Here is a 24,397-nt window from a genome sequence, read left to right as displayed (position 1 = left end):
GAATAATACCAGTCTGATGGAAAATGATGGGCCACACTAAATGCATGTGTTCATGCTATTTACTTTTAGGAAGACACTGTGAACTGTACAAGGACCCCTGTGTTAACATCAGCTGTCAAAATGGCGGCACCTGTGACAGCGAGGGACCGAATGCCACATGCATTTGTTCACCTGGATATACAGGCAAGTAATGACACTTGTTTGACAATGTGTATATTTAAAACCGTGGAACGGATGACTGGAAACACCACATGAAAAACACCTGTCTTTTTCTTTCTTGCGTGAAATGTAGCAGTCTACAATATGCAAATACAAGATCTTTGTCTTCGTTGTGCCAAGCGGGTGGAGCTTCCAGGTGATTTGCACATTTGCATACCTGTAGTAATTTAAAGGGAGCTTGTGGACTCTAGGGGAGAGAGCCACGTAGCCCCCTCCCCAGGCTGACTTTGGCCCAGTCTTTGTTTAATAGGGCTGCATGGCCTCCCTCCCCGTGCTGATTTCAACCCCTGGTACCCCATCCCCGGGTCCCAGCCATGAATAAATGAAGGAGGGGAGGCCACGTGGCCTCCCTCTCCAGGCTGATTTCAGCCTTGGACCCCATCCCCGGGGGCCCGTCCATAAATAAATGGAGGAGAGGTGCCACGTGGCCCCCACCTCTGGCTCAATTGTGTCCCCAGGGGCCCAGCCATCTCTCCTGGGTGCCCCCAGTGTGCAATAGAACCGTGGGGGGAGCCTCAAGGCCCCGCCGTCCCAGCCAGCTCCCTGCCACATAAACAATAATTTCAAAATGACGCTTTGGCACTTCGGTGTGAAACAATCAAACCCATCAATGCAGACATCCTTTTATGAAGGAAATGAAACTTCATATTTTGACAGTGGGAGCTGGGGTGGGGAGGTGGCGGTACCCAGGGCCATCAGTGGCTCCACAAGGAGGGCCACGCGCTCCCCCAACATAAAAATATCCTGGGAATGGTAGTCCCTGGGGCCCATGGGAGTCCGAAATGTACCCCCTTCACTCTTTTTATCTTTACCACATTGGGTGGGGGGGATATTCCCTGGGACGCGAGGGGCCATGGGCCCGCATATATTTTAAACAAAGCCCCAGGGGGTGGTAGTCCCTGAGGCACAGGGGGGCCATGGCCCCCCACATATAGTTTAATAGCGGTGGTGATGCCCGGGATGCTGGGGGCCGTGGGCCCCCCACACATGATATAATAGAAGCTCCAGGGGGTGGTGGCCCCCCGCATATAAAAATAAATGAAAGCTCCAGAGAGGTGGTGGTCCTGGGGGCTGTGGGGGGGCTGTGACCTGCCCACCCAGGGACCTATAAAAAAAAAGTGCGGTATCCCGCGCTTGTTGTTTTATTTTTATTTTTGCTGTATATTTGCAAATCTTGTGAATTTGCGGCAAAAAAATAATTTTAAGAACTGCTTTTTTGCTCTGGGGGTGCTAAGGGGTCAGGTGCCTCTACCCTGAGCCTTTTATTTATTTTTTTAGTTTTTGTACTGGGACTGTAAAGCTGAGTCCTAAGATGGCTGCAAACACTTCCTGGTTTGAAGTGCTGGCAGCCATTCAGAGCAGTGCTTTCCGTGCACGAGCTCGTCTTTGTTCGCGGACACTTCATGGCCAGAGATATACAAGTTTGAATTTCCCTACATTTTAAAAAAACTACTGAATGTATTTACACCAATTAACAAAAAGCACAATTTGCGTACTGACAGCTAGCTTTTTGCCAAATTTGGTGTAATTCTGTCCAGCGGTTCAGGCTGTAGATATGACAGATCCTATGGAAATTAACATGGGAAACACAACATTTCCTCCAAATAAATAAAAGCATAATCTGCATACCGACAGCTAGCGTTCTGCCAAATTTGGTGTAATTCCGTCCAGTGGTCCGGCCTGTAGTCGTGTCTAAAGAATCCTATGGAAATTAACAAGGGAAACGCAACTTTTTTTAGCCCCCTTTTTCTCGGCCTCCACTTGACGGATCACCCCGAAACTTTCCATGCACACCAAAAATCACCTGCCCACTTTGTTGTAAAAAATTTCGTGAAGATTCATCAAATGCTGCCAAAGAAATTGTTGGGTATGGGAAGTTTTGGGGGATCCGTCAAGCAGGGGCCGAGAAAAAGGGGGAACAAAAAAGTTGCGTTTCCCTTGTTAATTTCCATAGGATTCTTTAGACACGACTACAGGCCGGACCACTGGACGGAATTACACCAAATTTGGCAGAACGCTAGCTATCGGTATGCAGATTATGCTTTTATTTATTTGAAGTAAATCCATTCAGTAGTTTTTGAGAGATTTACGGAAATTCAGATTTGTATATCTCTGGCCGTGAAGTATTCACAAACAAAGACGAGCTTGTGCCGGGAAAAGCCCAGCTGTGATTGGCTGCCAACACTTCAAACCAGGAAGTTTTGGCAGCAGTCTTGGGACTTGGCTTGAGGCGAGTCCCAAAAAAGAAGTAAAAATAAAATAAAAGAGGGACAGGAGGGGCACCCTGACCCCTTAGCACTGTTGGGGGTCCCAGAGGGACTCCCCCAGAGGAAAGAAAAAACATTTTTTTTAATTATTTTTTGCCACAAGTTTGTGAGATTCGGGAATTCACTGCAAAACAATAAGAAAAAAAAAACAAGCACGGGCTCCTGCCCTGGTATTTTCTATATAGACACAAATAATTTAGTAGAGGGGGCTTGCCCCCGCAGTTCTGGGGACCACCACCTCTCTGGAGCTGTCACTTTTTAATGTGCAGGAGGGCCCTTGGCCCCCCCACTGCCCTGGGGAAAGCCACCTCCCCAGGCTTTTTTAAAAATAAAAATGCAGGGGGGCCTGCCACCTCCCCAGGGATTTCATCTTTGTATATGGGCTCCCCAGGGCTTTCCATTTTATGTATGCAGGGGGGCCTGCTGCCTCCACACGCCCCGGATACCACCACCCTCAGGGGCAGATATGTATATTTTTTAAAAAGGGTGTCCCTATGGGATCCCTGCACTCCACCACGCCCCAGGGCTTCTTATGAGTGGTGGAGCCGTGTCCCTCGCGCCTTGGGGACCACCACCGTCCGGGGCAGATAGAAAACAATGAAAAGTGGGTCTGTTTCGGACCCCCATTAGCCCCAGGGACCATCACCCCCTGTGGCTATCTTCAAATTGGAGGGGGACTGCTTGGCCCTAGGGACCGCCCCCCCCCCGGGCCGGCTTCTGCTATGTCCCGGTGGTGCCAACCCCCAGGACATAGCAGTATGCAAAAATTTTGGGTTTTGACAGGTTCCACTGTCAAAATCCAAAGTTTCATCTCTCTCCCCTGCACGCGTGCAGGGGACAGAGATAAAATGCTTCAACAAGCAGGGAGCTGCTGTCAAAGCAGTTCTGTGCTTGCTGAAGCAATGGCACTGCTGGGGAAGCCTTAAGGTAGGGCCAACTAACCTGTACGGGCTTTTTATAAAAAATAAAATAAAAAAGTAGGGACCGCGGGGGAGTCCTTGAGAACTCTGCTGTCTTGGATAACTTGTAGAGGGCTTGTTTTGAAATAATTTCTTTTTTTTTTTAAACGTATAGGGACCATGGTGGAACCCTTGAGGGCTCCCCCCACGGTCCCAGATAGCCCTAAAAGGGCAGAAAAAATAGGGCTGAAAAATAAAATAAATATAGCTCAGTGGGAAATTCAAAGACTTTCACACTGAGCACTGAAGGTTCGAGTTCAACTGGGCTCATTTCACTCTTGTTTAAACAAAACTTACAAATGTTTAAGCAAAAAATTAAAGGTGAATTTATTTCTTAAAAATAAAAAAACACATTTTCATTTTTAAATTAAACAAAAATGACATTTTAAGTATATAAACACATCAAAGCCTAAAAAAATCTCTTTCTCCCTCTCACTCTTTCTCTTTCAATCTCTTGCTGCCACTCATACACCCACTCAGACACTCACGCACCCACTTACAGACCCAGTTAGACACTCACACACCCACTCACACCTTTGTGCACCCACTCACAGACCTGCACACACACTGACACACCCACTAAAACACTGATGTATGCACTCTCACACCCAGACAGACTATCTGACAGCCATTCTCACCCACAGATACACCTTCTTGCATCTATTCTCATAACCAGAAAGGCCACAGCAAACTCCCACACGCACGGCAAAAGGCCCATGTACGGCATGCGGTTCAGTGGTTACGGGGCGTTGGCTGCAGGGTCTCGCTGCAGGCTAGGTCTTGCAGGCAACCTTCCCTGCGCATGGGTGAAGGGCATTTACGGTGCAAGTTTGGGTGCTTATAGGGGGTTAACATCAGGACCTTCAGCCGTGCACGGCCGTGATTGAATTAACGTATAGTAATGAAAATTACTAGATGTTAAAAAAAACATAGACATTTACTGAAAAAAACAAAGGTTACAGGGACGTTATAGTTAGGAAATGGATTTTTTTAAAACATAGAAATTCACTTAAAAAAACAAAAGTTAGAGGGACGTTATAGTTAGGCTCACATTTCAAGCGTACAAAACCATAGAAATTCAGCAGTTATAGTTAGACTCACCTCCAGTAACTCTAGCTCGCACCCTCGCCATGCAATGCTAATTACCCAACAATTACGGCACCCATGACATCTTTGATAACATCCTTGATAATATCAATGTAAAATTTGCAGTAAAACATTTTAATAAAAAACTGTGCATGGCGGGGTCTCGATTTATAGTTACCTCAGGGCACGAGTTATAGTTACTTGATGTAACTCTTCTACTGAATTTCTACGGTTTTGTACTCTTGAAATGTGAGACTAACTATAACGCCACTCTAACCTTTGGTTTTTCCAGTAACAAAAAAGAAAAAAAAAGTATATATATATATATATATATATATATATATATATATTCGTCAATCATCCGTGCCTCCAGCCTGGAACCAGATACGCTGCACTGCAAACATTTTACGTATATTTATTGTTTTTAAATATTTATAACACCGTAAGTTCAGTGCAGAAGACAGGACGGTTGGTGTATATATATATATATATAAATGTTGATGCATGTGTCTCTGTGTCTATATAAGTATATATTTATATATTATTAAATATTAGTGGAACATATTTAATTTACATTATATTCAAATTATATATTAAAATATTTAACATGTAATAATTTAAACATTTTTTGGTCTATTTTCACCTATTAATGTCAACGATATTTTTTCCAATATTTTTTACTTACCATTATAAGTATAGGATTACAATATTGTGGTGAATGATATTTTTGACAGAATATTTTTGTCAAATATATTGCTTACCACAGTATTGTGTCAGTAACCCCAACAAAGGTTAGGGAAGCATATAGCAGAGATGCCAAGAGAGGTGCAACAAGACAAGAGCAATAATCAGTAAGCTATTCCCATGGGACAACATTATTCTTTGTTGTAAGTAATACACCCTCACTGCAAGAATTCTCAAGTGAACTACCCAATCCAGAATGCAAAGCTGCGGATAATCTGACCAGCCTCAGAGAAATGATGACAAATGCCTCTGGGGAATTATGGGAATCTGGTGCAAGTACAAGTAAGTGTTGTCAGTCATAGGGAACCCCTACGTGTAGCTTCGCTGAAGTGGAGTAAGTCAGAGTAATAAGGGTCAGGAGAGAGGTACAAAGTAGGGATTAACAAGAACCAAAGCAACCCTGCACATTGAAGAGTAAGAGCAAGGCAGGAAGTGGAACCAGGGCAGTACAAAGTCTAAATACCAAAACAGTCAAGGCAGGAAAGCGGAGGCTGGTCAAGTCAACAGGAGTAATTTTAGCATGCTGAATCTCATACTACGATAATTGCTGAGACACTGCTCATCTGTTTCTGTGTCTAATTAGTGTCAGGTGTGCTGAGTGAGTGTGGAAGGGAGAGGAAGTGGCCCTACCGGAGGGACCAGATTTATTTGACCTCCCAGTCTCCATGGAATTCTTGCCCATCGCTACAGTCTCCTGCTGCAAGCTCTTCTCCGGTGATCATCTCACTTTGTGACCAGACTGTGTGGGTGAATATGTAGACAGTACTTGAAATGGGGTGGGTGGTTTGGTGCTTAGTCCTGTCAACTAGTTTCTTGTTTTCCTCTTCTTGGACATTCAGAACCTGCAAATGATTCTATGTAACTCAGGCTATATTTATCACTTCCTAATATCACCCTTATGAGTGGCATTGTATGCCTACCTCTAAGTTTTAAAAGATTGTTGTAAGAAACTGGGGTCTTTACAGATGCCCTCCCCACTTTTTACCCCATTAAGAATACTGAAGCTGTTGGTTTTTATATGAAAGTGCCCTGAGGCCTGCAATCAGACCTCAGTGCCAGTGATCTTTCCCTTAAATTGTATTGTGATTTTGCAAACCCAATTGGCAAGGATTTTACCACCTCTGTAAGGTCCTAGTAAATGGTACCAGTGGTACCCAGAGCAGGGATGGTAAAGAGGTCACCAGGACTGCAGCACTGATTGTGCCACCCTTCCTGGCCCAAGTAAAAGTGAAGCCTGCAGAGCTGCCATGTCAGACGGCACAAACTGCTTGTCTGCTCAAGTTTGACTTTGCCCCCACCAACTGCAGGCAGAGTACCTTCACTGCCCATAGTATAGGTCAGTCACCCCTAAGTCAGACTTCCTATAGTCCAGGAGGCAGTTTGCACTGTGTTATGAATGAGGACATATATGCCCGAGCATATATGACCCTGTGATAGCATTTAAAACTTAATGCTACTGCAAGTGACCAGTGGTCCATAGGATAACATGGGCTGGCACCCGGACAAGCTCCACGATGGCCCAACCAATTTCCCTTGAGTTTGGTGTCAAACACCATGCTTTTTAACTGTGAACACGATTCTCGTGCCCAGGACTAGCTAGCATGTACCTTTGTGGCGTCCTAGGAGGATGCCCACGGAACTACCAATCTTCTCTTGCCTTGGCGAGCTCCTCTGAGACATTTGTCACCAAGACAAGAGTCTGCCCTCCTGCTGGTTGTTCTAACACTTTCCCCAGGACAGAGACAAAAGACCTGGACAGGGAGGAGGTCACTCCGCTCTTCCAGAATGGCTAGTGTTTACAGTGATCAAGGTGATGAGCCTCAAAGGCTTTCACCACCCTTGATATCTAATCTCTCGTTCCCCCACTTGAGGAAAAAGCCCTTCCCGCTCTGTCTAGCAGGAAGATGAGTTATTCAGGAGGCGTACACCTCCAAGTGGCTAACTACACCTTTAGGGTGGACTAAGAGGTCTATACAGCTGAGGAAAGGTCCTTCCATTTTGGCAAACCTTGAAATTTGAGGGTTATTGGTAGACAAGTGATGTACTGCCCCAGGAAGTTGTAAGATGTAACCTCAGGGGCGGACTAGCCGCAGGGACCAGTAACCCAATGGCCACTGTCCCTTACACCTTTAACACCCACTAAACTATGATTTAAGGGTTTCCCTTGACACCAGAACCTCAGTTATGACTTTGAATCCAAGAAGAGGCACAGAGAAGATGTAGTCACTGACTACAGGACTTTGGACTCCACCTCAGCGCAAAGAGAGGACCCTTAAGTGGGCTGAGGAGACCATATACTGGCATTGTCTGATCGACGTGTGAATGTGGCAAAAGCTTATTCCTCCCAGCAAAATGGACTTCAGTGGACACAAGATATTGAAGCAGACTGCCCTGACTGGTGGAACCAGTCACCTGCAACCTGCAAAAGAATCGTCATGCTGCGTCACAAGAAGTGCAACCCATTGGGCCCCTCTTAAGTGAGCCCAAAGAAAGTTGGTGACCTGCACCCCAGGAGCTGTAGTGAGCCACTACACCACTCTTATCAACCTCCAGCCAACGAAGAGCCTGTGGACTACTTTGGCACTGCTAAGGTCTCTTGGTCGCCAGCCCAGTAATCAACCCCTTCCCGGACATCACCGACTCCAGAGCAATTCCCAGCAATAGTAACCAACATTGGCAACACCCCACTGCTGAGATCCCAAATCCTGAAGAACGTGACTTCGGCCAAGTGGCAAAGCATCTTGGTGTGAACCTCCCATGATTAACAGCTGCAAGGCTACCTCTGCACCCAGAGCCTTCAGACATGTTAGAGGAGTTCCAGCTGTGAAATCCAAGTCCTGTGACCCCAAATGCCTCTACAGTTCAGGGGTAGAGCGTAGACCCAGCTCCAAGGGAGTTTTTGGCAAGTGCTGTAAATTTGGCAGCACCCGCAGATCCCATCCATACCAAGGACAGCCAGAGCACCCATGCACGCGGCATCCCTGCGCAAGGTAATGAGACACTGTCTGTTGAGACTTGGTCTAGGGACCCGTAAGACCTTAATTCCATGGAACTCACCCCACTAGTAACCGATTAGGTGCTGTGCTTTTCCCCCATTAACTTCAATGGTATCCACTTGAGAACTTTAAGTGCATCTATTTTTCAATGCTTTCAAAATCCACAACCCCGGTTGTATGTAAGATACAAAGCTTGTTTTGGTATCTAAATTAAGATAAAAATCTGCTTTATTTTTCTAAATTGGTGTTGGATTTCTTTAGAGTCATGTTAATCACTTCTCAACCATGTGGGTGTTGTGAAATGCTTTACACATGTTCCTCTAAGTTGCCTAACTGCTCTTTGCCACTCTACCAGGACTGAGCTAAGGTTTACTGGTGTGAACCTGAGGTCCACTTCTGGGTAACGAGTTAGTATTACATGATATAACCCCACAAGTCATACCACATAATACTGCCACCTTGCTACAATTGCGAAGAAAGCACTGATAGATTTTGAGTAAAAAGAAATTACTGCTTTAGGCCCTTACATATCAACATATTTCCCCATCAACAAAGAATGGGTAAACCCTTTGATACGTAAGACCTTTAATGATTTGAGTTGGAGCTTGCCAGCTCCTAGATACAGCTACTCAGAAACAGAAGTGGCTCAGAGACTAACAGGGTCCCTTTTTCTCTGTTTTCGATGGCCCTGGCAAGCTCGGAAGCAAAAAGTATAAATGTTTGTCATCTAGGACAGTTGTTCTTAACCTGCCTGAGGACCCCAGGGAGTCTGCGAGGCCTGCCCAGGGGTACACAACTGTTTTACAAAATTAAATAATATAAAAATGAGTAAATTAAAGTTAGTACAGTCTATACAAATAAAGATGCAAAAGAAAAGAAAATGTATTCCTATATTTGATTGTTAATTCAATAAAATACTTCAAGAATTAAGCATTTACTTGGTGTATAATTTTTTCTAAATTTTGTGTATTGTTTTGAGGTTCAGATCATAGAAATTGCTTAGACCAGGGGTCACCAGCTTTCAATGATTACTTAGTGAGTGTTGGCGTATTCCAGTAATGATTCATTGGGGTCCACAGAAGTCAAGAGGTTAAGACCTGCTGATCTAGGACATGAATCTTTTAATCAGAAAGTCTCTCCTTTAGTCCCCCGCCATACCCTAGATAGTCTGCATAGGCCATGCTAACCGTTTCTAGAGTTAAGCTAAAAGCAAGAGGCGGTAAAGTTGTTTCAGTAGCAGTCCTGGTTCTGTTGAACACCCCTCCAGTACAAACTAGATTGACATTTTTGCTTGCCAGCTTTATGTCAGCCTGAAACACCTGGAGATTTCAAGCCCCAGAGTAAGATTGGCACCAACAGATCTCATTCAATGTAGAGTTCACTGAACAAATGCTATCATTCATTCTTTTGTTCAGTTCTGCATAGAGGCAGGTGCTGTGAAGCCTGTTTCATGTTGACTTGTGTTTCCAGAACTTCTCTAACCTGCAAGCGGTCAAATCCTGTCTCAGTTCCCAATTGAATGCCTCTTTGAGTTTATGTGGCATTGGCTTTGCTCTGTGATCTTTAACCTTAGCTGCTGGGTTGTGGCCCTTATTGCATCTAGGCGCCCTCCTCAGCTGCGGACAGTGTTAGTATATTGAGCCTGAACCCTACTTGCACCTACCTTATCTGGGTGTTTTATCTTCTGTTTAGGGTGCCAGAGATCGCTCTGCACCATCATGACTGTAAAGGATAGGCTTGATAAGTGCCAGAGAGATGGTCTGGGGACATAAATACCAGAGTGCTGATCTGGAGACTACCTCCTAACAATTTAATGAACTGGCACCATTAATAATCTTTTTTTGGAAGAGTGGAGTTCAATGTAGATTAAGTCACAGGACACTACTTCATGCTGTCCCACAGGCTCAGGCTTCGGGTTAGTGCTGATGTCAATTTCGCCATTGCACCTGTGCGTGTTTTATTGTTGCATTATACTAACATCCCATCAAACACTGTTCTTGCTTTCTGACGTGGTTGCTGTTTTGCCGCCAGCACTTAATAATATTTCCTCAGAGGCTGCATGGTACTCCTAACTATACGGGTATTGTTTTTGGAACAAGTTTTGTGAGTTTTTGATGACACACTCACATAGCCAAAAAGACTTATTTTTTTTAAATCAAAGATGCAGATATTGAAATGGTTGTTCAGCTCCAGGTGTCGGCAACTCTTCATGTGAAACGCAAATGACTCGTCAGATTTTGAACTTCTTGATCATTTTCAATGACAGATTTCACTTCAGTGAAGGCAATGAATAGCAATTTCTGAATGTTATGTCCAGCGAAGCATGTTTTTCTCATCAGGCAGGCAATCTGACATGCTTAAATTTGCTAGTCTGGAGCAGCTAATAACCCAGTGTGTTGTCATTTTATATGCCGATGCTGACTGTTTTGTTGCTACCACATTTCATCCATTCCAATGTAATCTCTGCACGCCCCTTCTCTCAAACAAGTTGCTCTCTATATAGATAGAATTTCTGAATCATTCTTTTGCTTCATAGTTCAATGAACACCATTCCTTGCGGTCCTTCTAGCATCTCATTTTGGAATCATAAACCAAATAAAGGCGAACTACAGAAGTTTCCTATTTATTTGGAATTGCCTACCTCCGTTGACCCCCGCGAAGCCTTTTTAAAAAAAATGATATTTTCAGCCTCCGTGAAGAGAAACAGATCCTGTTTTAGAGGAGGGACATGGCTTGTGTAAAGACTTAGGCACCGAAATAGAGGATAATTTGACTGCTCCTACAAGATTTAAACAGACGGGCGGGTGAGGCTCAACTTTGGACCATGTGCCTCATAACGCAAAGGTTCCAATCATGTTTTGAAAAGGCGGAACACGGCTGTTCGGCGCGCTAGTGCCATACATACATTTAGACATGCAGACACACACACATGCACACATACACGCACACATGAGTGAGATAAAGGGCAACATCAAATAACAGCTAGGAGAGCAAGGTCCTCATTAAGGATTGACACATGCATGGGCAAATTGCAAAGTCATTGGTGCCAAACAAGAAGCCGAACTGATCTTGTGCCCATTAGATGTTACCCATCGGCAACAACTGCCAAATCCATCAGCACAGGGTGTCAGTCCATCAGGGTGCTTTTGCATCAGATGTTTCCTGGGAAAGTCCCTTCATCACTCTTCCCCATGTCTTATTCTTGGTCACCTCTATGGCCATTTGCAAGAACCTATCTTCCTCAGCCTGTTCCAGACCACATGCATTGAGATGAGGAGAGCTTGCGAACCCTCCACTAGGAGCCAGACATATTTTGATGTTTCTTTAAATTGGAATAATTCTCGTTTAGGCGCAAGACATGGATATGACCAGAAGTCGGCGGGATTGCCAGATCCTCATCATTAATACACTAGGTCTACTTTTCTGAAATGCTTTGTACATATTGAAGGTGAAATCAAAGTAGCATTATTTTCCAAATGTGCATAATTCAGAAGGAATTCAGAAAAAAAATATTTGAACTGTAAAATTAGTATTTTCCCTGAGCAAACATGAAGTCTTTTGTTCAGGTTGCCTCCTCATCAATGCATTTCTCTTTTAATTGTGTTTCCATTGTATTGACGTTTTTAAACTGCTGTGCTCTGGTTGAAAGAGACTCGTACGTGCAAGTATGTTTTTTTGTGTTTAGAACACAAAAATACTTTTGAACATTAGATTTATCTTTATTTTTATGTAACAACCTTTCTGTATACTGAAGCTTAATAATTAGGTAGCACAGCATATGTTCACAAAAGCGTGAGTTCAGTTTCAAACTGGCTAAAACGGGCTATCCCGTCTGTGCTGCAGCTGGAAATCATATGGTTTGGGAAATAAAGCTGGTACTGCTGCATGATAATACTAGGTGACTGCCTAGGAAACAAACGGGGTGGGGGTAGATTGCCCCTAGAAGCGACCAATCTAGAACTATTGCCATGGGTGTAAATATCAGTTTGTGTCGGATACCGTAAAACTTGTAGAAGTTCTACTCTACTGCTAATTTTGCAAGGCAGCCATGTTTGACCAGGTTCGACCTTGTCACATGTCTCTCTTAAAGCCCCATCTCTCCGAGGCATCTGGGTCTATCTAAAGGGCCAAAAATGCTAAGAGCATATGCCTGTTTGGGACTGTTAGTACCTCAGAGAACCTGGGCCTGAGTATAACACTCTGTTGGTGACCACTGGCCAGACCTCCAGGGTAGACCCACCTGTCTGCAGCTTCTCTGAGTAAATAGTTTTCTCTCATAAATTACTAAACCAAACTCTTATGTGAACTGTCGAAACTGAGCGTGTCTGTCAATGAGACTGTTGAAAAGATTAGGAAGTGCTTAACTATCCTAAACCCCAACCAAACCTTTCACCCTGTTAATGCATGCCATCAATCCACGTGAGTAGCTGCTAGAAAATTGGCAATGGTAATTGTTGCCTAATTAATACTAGGCTCACTGTCAAGCACTGAAATGACCCTCATGAACTCATGACAGACAATGACCTCAACACCATTCTAATTACAGAAAAATGGTTTACTGCATGCTCCAACCCCTTCTTCGAAAACGAAATTCCATAAAACTTTAAACTCACATACACCAACAGGCAACAGTGAAGATGAGGGGGTATAGCTATTCTTCACAAGAGCAAACTCCTTATCACCAAACTACCTCCATAAACTTCTCTTCAAGCGTTTGAGCCTTCCATGGATCTTTTCAAACGTAACCTAACAAACTCTCAAACTCATCAAATGCTACTGCTTACCGAGCCAGCACAAATTTTCCATACTACTTTCCTTACATCCACCCAGCTCCTTATCAATGGAAAGTTAAATATCTGGTTTGAAGACCAATCCAATTCCATGTTGCAAATAATTATTTGAAATATACTCAAGTTTTGACATGACTACTTCCCACTCTCACATCAAGGGACGTGGCCTAGGGACAGTGGTACAGCATGGCCTTCAAAAATCAGACCTCACACTCTGCCATGTCAACTGGTCTGATCATCACACTGTTTCCTTTAAGATCATTTGCCCAATTACTATAATAGCATGCATTTGATACCCCCGATTTCTCTGCTCAAATAAATACACCTCACTCCAAAGCCTTGAAATCCAGTGTGAACACCTCACTCTAGACCACACCAATATTACTACCACCTACATTTTTTATTGTGTGCACACTGTACTCTGGAAACTCCTGGATACTTGATCCTCCTTACAAAAAAGGCACAAACAGATGAAGACACAATCCTTGATGATAAAGACTCTTAAAGCTCTTAAACAGCAAGTCCACCAACTAGAATCTGTCTGGCATATATTGTCCTCAAATATATTTTCCAAGGCATTTAAAATCCCAGGACCTTCAACCACAAAGCTATTTTCAGTGCAAAAAAGGCTAGCCCTTGGATCAACTTTTTGAAGCAAAGAGCAGGACACGTGAACTCTTTAAATTTACAGTGTTCTAAAAGTTGCCAAACCTCTATGCACCGTAAGCCCTATACATCCCTCCGAAGATTTTTGCAATACAGCAGGCTCTTTGTTCATTGTAGAAGTACTAAACATCAGAAACAAATTCATCTTCAGTCTCGTCATCCCCACACGTGCACTTCTCAGACGGTACTTAAATTAATGTAACATGCTTTTGAGTTCTCAGAAACAGCCACAAACAAAACCAGCTCCTTGCTCCTGTGCCTGAACCCTATAAAGAGACTAGGTGGCTCTGCCCCACTGACCCTACTGACAAACATGCAGTTTTCCTTGCTCCACGATAACTACATTTATAAACAGATGTCTCCAACTAATTGAGGTCCCCTTACCTGTGTACACTCCATAGTCACCCCACTTTAAAAAAAAAAAGATACCTTCAACTCAGCCTATCTGAACAACTGACGCCACATCACTAACGTCCCCTGCATCTCTACAATTATGTAGGAAGTGGACACCTCCCAGCTCTAATCCCACCTTGAACCCAACACTATACTGTGCACCAATCAGTATGGCTTCTGTCCCAAAATTATGCCTAACCTAGCCCTCCCAAACATCTGGGTTATGTTCCCCGTAGACCATGGGTTTTTGTACTTTTTAAAGTGCCCTCATGCCTGTCATCCCTGGTGTTATATAAAGCTGTTAAACAAATAAGTATAAATTTACTGCTCTTAAATCCGACATTCATATACCTGGAAGAAACAAATACAGTCAAGGAGCATATTTGTGGAGTTAATTATAGTAAGCCTATTTACATACACGTATCTTCAGAATAACTTGGTAGTGGATATTTTGGTAGTGATGTTTTTGTTGGACCGTATTTTGTACATGATGTTCCGGTAGCGGTGCCTGGATATGCCAAACCTGGGGAAGTCCCTTAAAAATATGGTATTCATGTTCAGAATTACAAAATTAACACATGCTGGTACTACTAACACTTTTCTTTCAACGGGCAGTAGTTTCCAAGATTTCCAACTGACTGCAGCAAAAGGTGATACATTCTAGACTACCCAACAGCCCTAGTTCTGTTAGATACTGGTGTAGTGTAAATTTTGGCTCCACCCATGACGTCACAACTTCAAACTAAAGGTACACAAAACATTTCATATAATGTGTGTTCTAAAGATTTTAATGTACAGTGTTGAACTCAAATTTGGTAAGGAAGTGCAATCACCGTACAACTACAGACTCATATACATTGTGGCCCTCATTCTGACCTTGGCGGTCTTTTCGCAAGACCGCTGAGTTACTGCCGCGGTGAAGACCGCCGACCGCGGCGGTGTGCCGCTGTGCGCATTCTGACCGCTGGGAGCGTTCCGCTGGAAAACCGCCAGCAGCCACACTGGCGGTCGGCGGGAAAGTGGAGACTGGTCAACCTCCACCGCCACGCCAGCAGAACACCGCCCACAGAATTACGACCCACATTTCTGTGTGGCGGTCTTCTGTTGGCAGTCTTCTGTTGGCGGTCACGTCCCTATGGCTCCCGTCGCCTCCCGGAGGACCAACGCACAAGGTAAGTTGATCGTCCGTGAGGGGAGGGGGTGGGGGGGTGTTGTGTGATGTGTGCGTGCATGGGGTGTGCGTGTGAGTGTGTAGAGGGGGTGTGTGAGTGCGTGTATGCGGGCGGGGGTGCTGCTGTGTCTATGGGTAATGTGTGCTGTTCGGCAGGTGCGCATGTCGGCATGTATGTGTGCGGGTATGTGTCCCCGTTGTGTATGTGTGTGTAGGGGGTGTGTATATGTGCATGTTGGGGGTGTGTGCATGTCGGGGTACATGTATGTGCATGTCGGGGTGGGGGTGGGGAGGGGGTTCGTACCACCTCTGGGGGGTGGCAGGGGGGTGGAGGGTGTGGGGGGAGGACTCGGGTGGGTAGTGGGGGGTGGGGGAGACCCCTATCAGTGCCAGGGAAGGAATTCCCTGACCCCGATAGTGCTTACCGCCATGGTTCGCACGGCGGTTCCCGCCCGCAAGAAACCGCAGCGGTAGGCAGGGTCATAATACCCTTGGCGGTCTTGGGACGACCGCCGGGCCGGAGTGCGCAAACTCCAGCCCCGCGGTCATGACCGCCGTGGCGGTCGGAGTGGAGAAGTAGCGGTCGGTCGCGGCGGGGACCGCCGCGGTCAGAATGCCATTTTTAATACCGCCGGTCTGTTCGCGGTCCGACCGCCGTCTCTCCGCCGACCGGCAGGGTCAGAATGAGGGCCTGTGTGTCTTAATTTTATTAAATAAAATGCAATAATTCAAAGTGAATTAGAAACCAGCCTCACAATAAAGAAGACTATGGGGGTCATTTTGACCCTGGCGGTACGAGACCGCCAGGTCTAAAATGACGGAAGCACCGCCGGCGGTATTCCCCCAGATTTGCCCGGCGGTGATAATCGGCCTGGGCAGCGCTCCCCAGGGGATTACGGGTCCCTGACCGCCAGCCTTTTTCTGGCGGTATGAACCACCAGGAAAAGGCTGGCAGTACGGGGAGTCGTGGGGCCCCTGGGGGCCCTGCCACTGGCATGGGCAGTGCAGGGGCCCCCTAACAGGGCCCCATGCAGCTTTTCACTGTCTGCTATGCAGACAGTGAAAAGCGCGACGGGTGCAACTGCACCCGTCGCACGGCCGCAACACCGCCGGCTCCATTTGGAGCCGGCTCCCGTGTTGCGGCCCACATCCCCGCTGGGCCAGCGGGCGGAAACCTGATTTCCGCCTGCCGGCCCAGCGGGGATGTCCAAATGGGCACTGCGGGAGTGTGGCTGCATTGGCGGCCGCCCGGCGGTTACAGCCTGGCGGGCGGCGGTAGCTGCCCGCCAAAGCTGTGATGACCCCCTATGTTGTCGTAGTTTGGACTCTTGCTCTGGGCAAGACTGCTGGTTTAAGGATAACAGTACTTTTGTTTGTAGGCGACTGAGTCTTTCCTACAACAAGTCGCAACTGTTGTCCCAACCTTACCGGCTCCCTAGCAGTACCTCACCAGAAACACAATAGTAAAAGGTGATTTATGGCAGTCGTTTACGCATGGACTCAAAATAAGATATCTCAGGGTATCTCGTGGTTAAACGGAGATTACCCTTTTCTCACAGATATATTATGTATCATAGAAACACAGGCAATGACACAGATGCAGTAAAGTTATAATAGTTTTTTATTTAACATAACTGCAATTTGCGATAAGTTGCGTGGACTGCAATGATTAGGATAATGAATATAGCAAGTAACAGTATTGTGAAGAAGAGACTCATTGTTATGAAGACCCCCACCATTTTGTAATACATGAAAAAGATATATAAGATGGAATATGCCCTATTACCCTCATGTGAATAGGCCTAACCTCCTACCTAAAGGAGAGCTGGGTTTGCTAAACCTAATCTGCCAAAGCCGTGTCCATGAGAGGAGCCCCCAAACCTCGTTACCTTGGAATGAGGTCTCTATCTCAGACTCCGTAGGGACACGAAGACTGGGTCAGCGTCAAGACAATTGCATCATCGGTATCAGCGATGGTGGCGATGCCCTCTGGTCGGAATCCCTCTGATTATCTGTCTAAAGTGTGATGTATTTATACAGATCTACAAGGTCCCCTGACGTAGGTGTATTCCAAAACAATAGATAACAGGCATGCTTGGGACGGAAATTAATATCAACAATCCCTCGAAAGCATAGAGAGGGAAAATCCCTAAGTGTGAACACCTACTGTTTGTTTGTCTTTGGTGCTTGATCTTGACGCCTTGGCACGGTGACACTGATAATGTAACTCATAACAAGTGGCCTAACTATAAACAAAGCAGCCATCTTAGAAGAAATAAATAATTAAATGGGCTAAGGCAGAGCAAGCTAAGTAGGTTAAAAGTCACTAGGTGACGGGGGCACAAGTCTACATGCCAGCAGCTAAGCTAACTCCTGCTATCCCATTAAAACGAACTAGGATTCACTACACCCTCCCCATTGCCGTAACAGGTATGATGAAGGTACAGGAACCGAAAAAGCTAAAAAAATTCTCCTGAACTAAAAGCTAAATGGTAAAACAAGGCAAAAAAAGCATTCACATGTGTTAAAACAAATCTGTCTAAAAATACATACAGAGATGTTAATGTCAACTATGACAAGTACAGCGTGCAACAGCAAATGTCTATTTAATTGCATAATTTGGAATCGGGAATGACAAGTCAATTCATCAAATTATGTGTTATAGGCATGATCTTGAAGAATGTAATCGAAGTCACCAGTCACGGACCTCAAAAATGAGTCAACATCGTCCGGAGTTAAGTCTAGTGCTGGGCGGACAAACGGATCCACAGAGCAGAAGTGAGCCGTATTTCCTGGTGCATCGATACTTGCTGCAGTGTCCTCATCCATGGTAGATCTCATAACGGAAGGCTCATAGGTGGCCTCGCGGAGCAACCTCAGTCTCAAGGAGCATGACCGTGTATGAACCCTCATCGGGGACATCAGCAGTTCGTGGTCCACAGGAGATGTCGGTGCAACAGCAAGACAGACCATAGGCAGATGTTCAAAGAGACACCATATGCAGCGGAAGACTGGTTGTACACACCAGAGAAGTGGCCGAAATGACAACGACCAGTCAAGCTCCAGTTCCACCAGCAAAGGTGCACCGAACATCCGAACCATGCGCTCACGGCACAGTTTAGTTGGTGGGAGCGGCTCCATTGCTCTGCGTTGCTGGAAAGAAACAACCACCGCGAATCAGAAGAAATAGCAGTAGTAGTCCGCCTATTAAAGCCAAAATAATTGGAAAGCCACCAAACACACTTGAAAAGAGAGAATGGATGGCTGATGGGATGACTCCGAAAACAGTCTGGAAGATGGACACGAAACCAGACCCGACAGCCTTAAAGAAATGAACAATCCCAGTGGTGCTTGAAGCATTGAAGATTCTGGATATCAGTGTTTGGGGAAATCTGTATTTAAAAGGGATTGTATCTCAGGTGATGATCTCGCAATATGGAGAGCATACGTCTCTTTTGCGGATGTCAAGGAGACCTGTTTCTGAAACAATAGCGCTTTTAGCCTACTCAACTTGTCATAGTTCACATTAATAGTATCTATGTGGGGCCACATGTCAGATACTTTTATCTCTCGTGTGGGGGGAAACAAAACATGTCCACAACACGTAACGACCTTCGTGACTGAGATTGCGTAGGCAATTCCAAGTCGCATGCCGCAGCAGCTTTGATCGTTCAGTACCACATAACTGCCATTGGAAAGTACATGAAATACTGGACGAATCAAGGGGACGGGAGTACCCTTCAGAAAACAGGCCAATTTCACGACCCCCGCTTTGCAAAGAACGTGAAGAGACACCTGTTTGCATATCATAGAATGACGAACAGCAGTCTCACATTCACTTCCGCTAAGAAAGACCTTCAGTTCACCGTTCAGACATCTATAGGCAAAGGGCAACTCCCACTCTTCCTTAACAAAGCTATCTCCTAGCTGCACATATCATCCCACTGCAAGATGTTTCAGGCAGCTCGAGAAACGAAAGGTCGAAATTGGTAAATTAATAATGCCGTGCAAGAGCCAAATAGATGAAGGACTCTCTGCTACCGTGAAGAGCAACTTATCTAATTTCCCTACTTGATCCAGGGTGAAACTAGCCTCCCTTTTAGCCATTGTCTCTTGTTCCCTGGAAAAATTAAAAGCAGTGAATAATTCACTCCCATTAATGTACCTCCATTGAATGTGGCCACTTTTCAGTGTCTGTAATGTCCAACCCAGCTGCATGATGGAATGTAGCTGTGTTTGCCCATGATATAACCGGGACAAGTCTGTCTGAGTGATATCAATAGCGGACGACACTATATTTGATAGTGAATAAATCCTCTTGGACAGCGTGTTCATGCCATTGTCGACAACAGCTAATGTTTTTTCCAAATTTTCCCTATCTAGTTGCCTTAAACGTGCAGCAGCCTCAATCAGGGAAAGTTTCCAAATTTCATTGTACATAGCATATAAAAACCGTTTTGAGCGCTGTTTCTAGGACCTAACAGGAAATCCTGTAAGTCTATACTGTCAGAAAGAGTGTTGAGGTGTTTCTTAACCGCTGTTAACGTGTTTGTCTGCACCCATTGCTGGCACAGCTTACCCACACTGTATGTTGTAATTATACCTGTATGTTGACCTGATAGAAAGCGAGGGTCAGGCCTGTTAATTGAAAAAACCCCTGAAGAGTTTAAGAAACGCTTTTGACATCAGTGTCGGAGGGCCATACCAACCACCAGCCGGGACGGGAAAGTGAAGAATTATAGGACCAGCCTTAACCATTGCTTCTAGCCTGTCTTCTGAGACACTAAGAAAGTGTTGCCAATCTCTAAATTTTGTCGGAGTAGGGATACTGGGCGTGTTCAGGTCTTTAATTTTTGCTAACCCCAGACAGGATGTCTGCTCAATAGTGTCATTTAAGAAAATCATTTGCACAGGAATCAGGCATGCCCGAAACAAAGCCTCCTTACCTGTATCTGCCAATCTTGTATTCCCCATACACTTTTCAAATCAATAGTGTTTATCCAATATTCGTAACCCTCAAGCGAGAGCCGGGAAATGAAGGGATCTGAATAAATCAGTTTTGTATCTGTTAGCAAAAGTTTTCTAATTTGTGCCGGAGGTATTTTAAAATAATACGACTCTGCTTTTCTTGTATCATGCCCGGAAAAGTATGTAAATTTATCGCTGTAGTACTTTGGACTCCCCACCTGTGGTGTCGAACAGTGTTCCCACTGTGTATAGTTCAAGAGAGGCCTATATCTAGTTGCACGGGGTAGGTAGTGATGTCCCCAATTGTTATAGCAGAACATTTCCCCATAATTCATTGTATAATCATATACATCATCACTTCCAAAAGCGGAATAGTCCTTCATTTCAGCTAGCATGGAATCAACTGTTTGGACATCCCAATCATCAGAGACAACATTAGGTGTAATAACATCAGACATTGAAATTTTGAACACGTAAGGTATCTGAATAATCTCTGTAGGCCCGTATATATCGAATGGAACTTTGTCCCACACAATCCCATCAGAAATTGGTATAGCTGTAATATTTACAGGGGACAAATCTCGTCGGACCTTATGTGAAGAATGATGTGGTGTTAAAATTTCATCAACAGGCTCCACAGAGGAGCGATCAGGAATATAGTGACCATTAATCAGCAAAAAGAAAACAGTCACAAAACCAAAACATAAAAATAATGCAATAAATGTCAAACAGAACCATAGATAGTTCCATGGGTAGATCAAATAGTTCATTTTAAGCCATCGATACAGCTTACTACTTTTTGAAAGTTTGTCAGTCACAGTTGAGGATGAATCCGAAGAAAAATCATCAATGTCTATGAAATAGCCTGAGGAAGTCTCTGCAAACACAGGACCTGCTGAATTCTGTTCCACCGCTCGTGGAGGTTTTTGATAGACAACGTCATTGGTCATGGAAGTGTTCGTGTAAAATACAGCCAAATCTTGAAGCGGGGTGGTCACCGATGATGTGACTGGAACCAACAAAAGTTCATTTTCCGCCCTCCCCATGGTCGAGGAAGTGTCTGGAACAGCAGTTGACATGGTTGCATAGTCAGTAGCAGTGATGATCAGCCTACTATGTAGATGGATGTCCTGTTGGGTAGTGAGAGGGGATCGGGAACCACCCAAGGGACCCCCTGGTCTACTGTGGAGAATCGGCCACATGGTGTAATTTGATGTCATCAATGGAGATGAATCTATGCGATTTAGAACCAGACAGTGCTGGTAGGATGACAGTCCTGGTGCCTTTTCTTCCCAAGACTGGTACAGGTGCTCTGTATGATGGACCGAACTCCTTTTTCACAGCGATCTTCTCACGAACCAGATCCCCAACGTTAGGAATCCAGCCAGTCGAAGTTTTCGCCAATTCCCTTATTCCTAAGGTGGCAGCACTTGCATATGATTTATCATCACAAAATTGTTGAAGCTCCTGTAAAACAGTGAGACGTTCTTTTATGTCAAATGGCGTTTCTGCTGCCACCATACCAGGGGCATCAAGATCGGGGACATACATAGGTATCCCAAAGAGAACCTCATATGGAGACTTTCCCGCCAAGGACCGTCTTAGCAGATTATTCAGTGCTCTCTGGACCCCATATAGGTGGTGTAACCAACTGCGGCCTGAACCTAATACTCCAGCTGTTAAGGACTGCTTTAGATCACGATTCCGCCTCTCCACGACCAAATTTCCCTCGGATGGTATGGTGAGGAGTAATGGAGTTCAACACCCATTGTCCCCATGGTGTCCCTAAATTCTTTAGAGGCAAATGCAGAGCCCTGGTCCGAATGGAATGCTGCAACCGCATATGTACCGATAAAGATCAGCAAATCTTTTATAACAGTCCGGGCGTCAGCCGACCGCTGTGGCCATACCCACAGGAATCTAGAACAGGAATCCACAGCCACTAAAATGTATTTGTATGCACCATCAGGCTGTAAGGGACCACAATGGTCTAGGGACACACACTGAAGTGGCTTGTCTGACACTAAGAGGGATGTCTGCGGAGGGCGTTTGATATTAGAGCCCTTAATCTGCTGGCAAATGTCACAGCAAAGGACATACTGTTTAGTTTGTCTGCATAGACCAGGCCACCAATATTGTTGCTGTAGAATTGTTATCGTGGCCTGTATACCAGCATGTGCAGAAGCGACACCCTCATGAGCGGCTGTAATCAGCTCTAATCTCTGGTCTTCATTGGGGATCACTCGATCTCCAACCCCAGGAATTGTTGTATAAGCAACATTCTGTGCACTGATATGGTAAGTATAGTTTGTAGGGTAGCCTTTCGGAAGGGTCTTGCCTGCAGCCGAAGCTTTAATGGCAATCAGTATTTCATTATCCAATCTCATCCGAGAACGAGTCACTGCAGCCACAGAAGCCTTAGCTACTGATGCTTTGGCCGCTTCATCAGCCAATGTATTGCCGGCAACATGTATCCCTACACGTTGGTGTCCTAACGTATGAACTACATGGACACATCGTAGCTTATCCTTAAGATCAGCCACCCTTCCCCACAACCTTTTGTGTTTAATGGTGTTTCCTTTAGAATCCCTAAACCCGTTCAGTTTCCAATGATTGAGATATTCATTGTATGACTGGATGCAGTAATATAAATCACAGACTATCAAAGTCTGGCTTCCTGCCTCAGTATGTTTGAGCGCTAGAAGAAGAGCCTTAAGCTCAGCCAACTGGGCTGTGCAGTCCCCTAAGGTCTGCGTGTAGGTATTGTGAGGGTGGAAAACTCCATCTTCCATCACTCCGCACACGGCTGCGCAAGCTGCTGAGTATTGATGTTTAGTACCTACAGCCGGTTGCGCTGATCTGTCAGTATAAATGATAGTATTATAACTGTCTAGTGGCAAGATATTTAGAGGAGCGGGGTACTCCTGTTCATACTGTAGAAATTCTTGTGTCTGAAGCCTTGGATCGAATACATAATCGACATCAGTGGCAGTCAGAGACGTTGCCCATTGAATCCAGCGTGGATGTAATGCCTTAGCGTTCGGAACGCTCGCTTTAGTGACAGCCTCTCAGGCCGGCACCGGGGAGACAAAAATAATGCGTTTCCTCTGGGCAAGTGGCCTCTCTTTTATGACGGCCATCTGAACTGCTGTCAGAATCTTTTCTGTAGGTGCAAAACGTTTTTCAGCATTTGAATATAAATGTGATTTACATGCTATCGGCACTGTGTCATCCTCATTAAAGGTGACATAAGTAAATCCAAGGGCACCAGCAATTATTCTGATGACCATATTTGTTTTATTGTCACATGTGTGTAAGTGTTTCGCATCTAGCATGTCCCGTTGCATATCTCTAAGGATGTGTGTGTGTTCAATCGTCCATCGCCTGCTAGAAAAATTGGGCTGAATTAAGTCATAAAGTGGCTTGATGCGTTCTGCATAATCTGGAATGTATGTTCTGCCAAAATTGAAGAAACCCAGTAATGACTGTAATTTCTTAAGTGTGTTCGGAGTCTGTAGTTGAGCACACTTTTCTAGGAAGTGCGGGGCCAGGCTCTTCCCCTCGTTCGATAGCTCATATCCCAGGAACAACACACTAAGAAAGGCTATCTTGCTTTTCTTAAAATTAAATTTATAACCGAGGTCTGCAAATCCCAAAATTATCCAATCGACCCTCGCAAGAAGAATGTCGAGGGTGTCGTCAGTGAGATAGATATCATCCACATAGGACAATGCATCGGAATCAAGCTCGTGCAAAATTGATGTTACACAGGCTGAAAACAGGCCTGGGCTATTTTTATAGCCTTGAGGTAAACGACAAAAGCGTTCCTGGGAGCCAAATGAAAATGCACTTAGGTCCCTACTTTAATGCGCTAAATTCTGGCAGAAAAATCCATTAATTATATCCAATGTAGTTTTATATTTTTTACGCACTATATTATTTATCAGTGCTGGGCTGTGTGAATTTTGTATAGCATAAGTGCGTGTATGACTATTTAAGTGTCTGTAATCAACCACTATTTTATATGAATGATCCGGCTTCGCAACGGGGAATAATGGGTTATTCATCGCAGATGAACAGGGATCAATTACTCCCTGGTACTCAAGTTGTGATAGTATCTCCTTCACCGGAGCTTTTG

General features: G+C 44.9%; 1 protein-coding gene across 1 annotated transcript in view; it reads left to right on the top strand.

Moving 5' to 3' along the window:
* Window positions 1-24,397, top strand: part of DNER (delta/notch like EGF repeat containing) — a 1,195,805-nt gene that overhangs the window by 1,083,884 nt on the left and 87,524 nt on the right. The window contains exon 10 of the mRNA XM_069213419.1: window positions 70-183. Within this exon, the coding sequence (XP_069069520.1) occupies window positions 70-183 (114 nt within the window). The remainder of the gene's footprint in view (window positions 1-69; window positions 184-24,397) is intronic.

The sequence above is a fragment of the Pleurodeles waltl genome, chromosome 11 (genome assembly GCF_031143425.1).
Source record: "Pleurodeles waltl isolate 20211129_DDA chromosome 11, aPleWal1.hap1.20221129, whole genome shotgun sequence".
In the NCBI taxonomy this organism is placed as follows: Eukaryota; Metazoa; Chordata; class Amphibia; order Caudata; family Salamandridae; genus Pleurodeles; species Pleurodeles waltl.
This window is presented reverse-complemented; position numbering and strand designations above follow the sequence as displayed.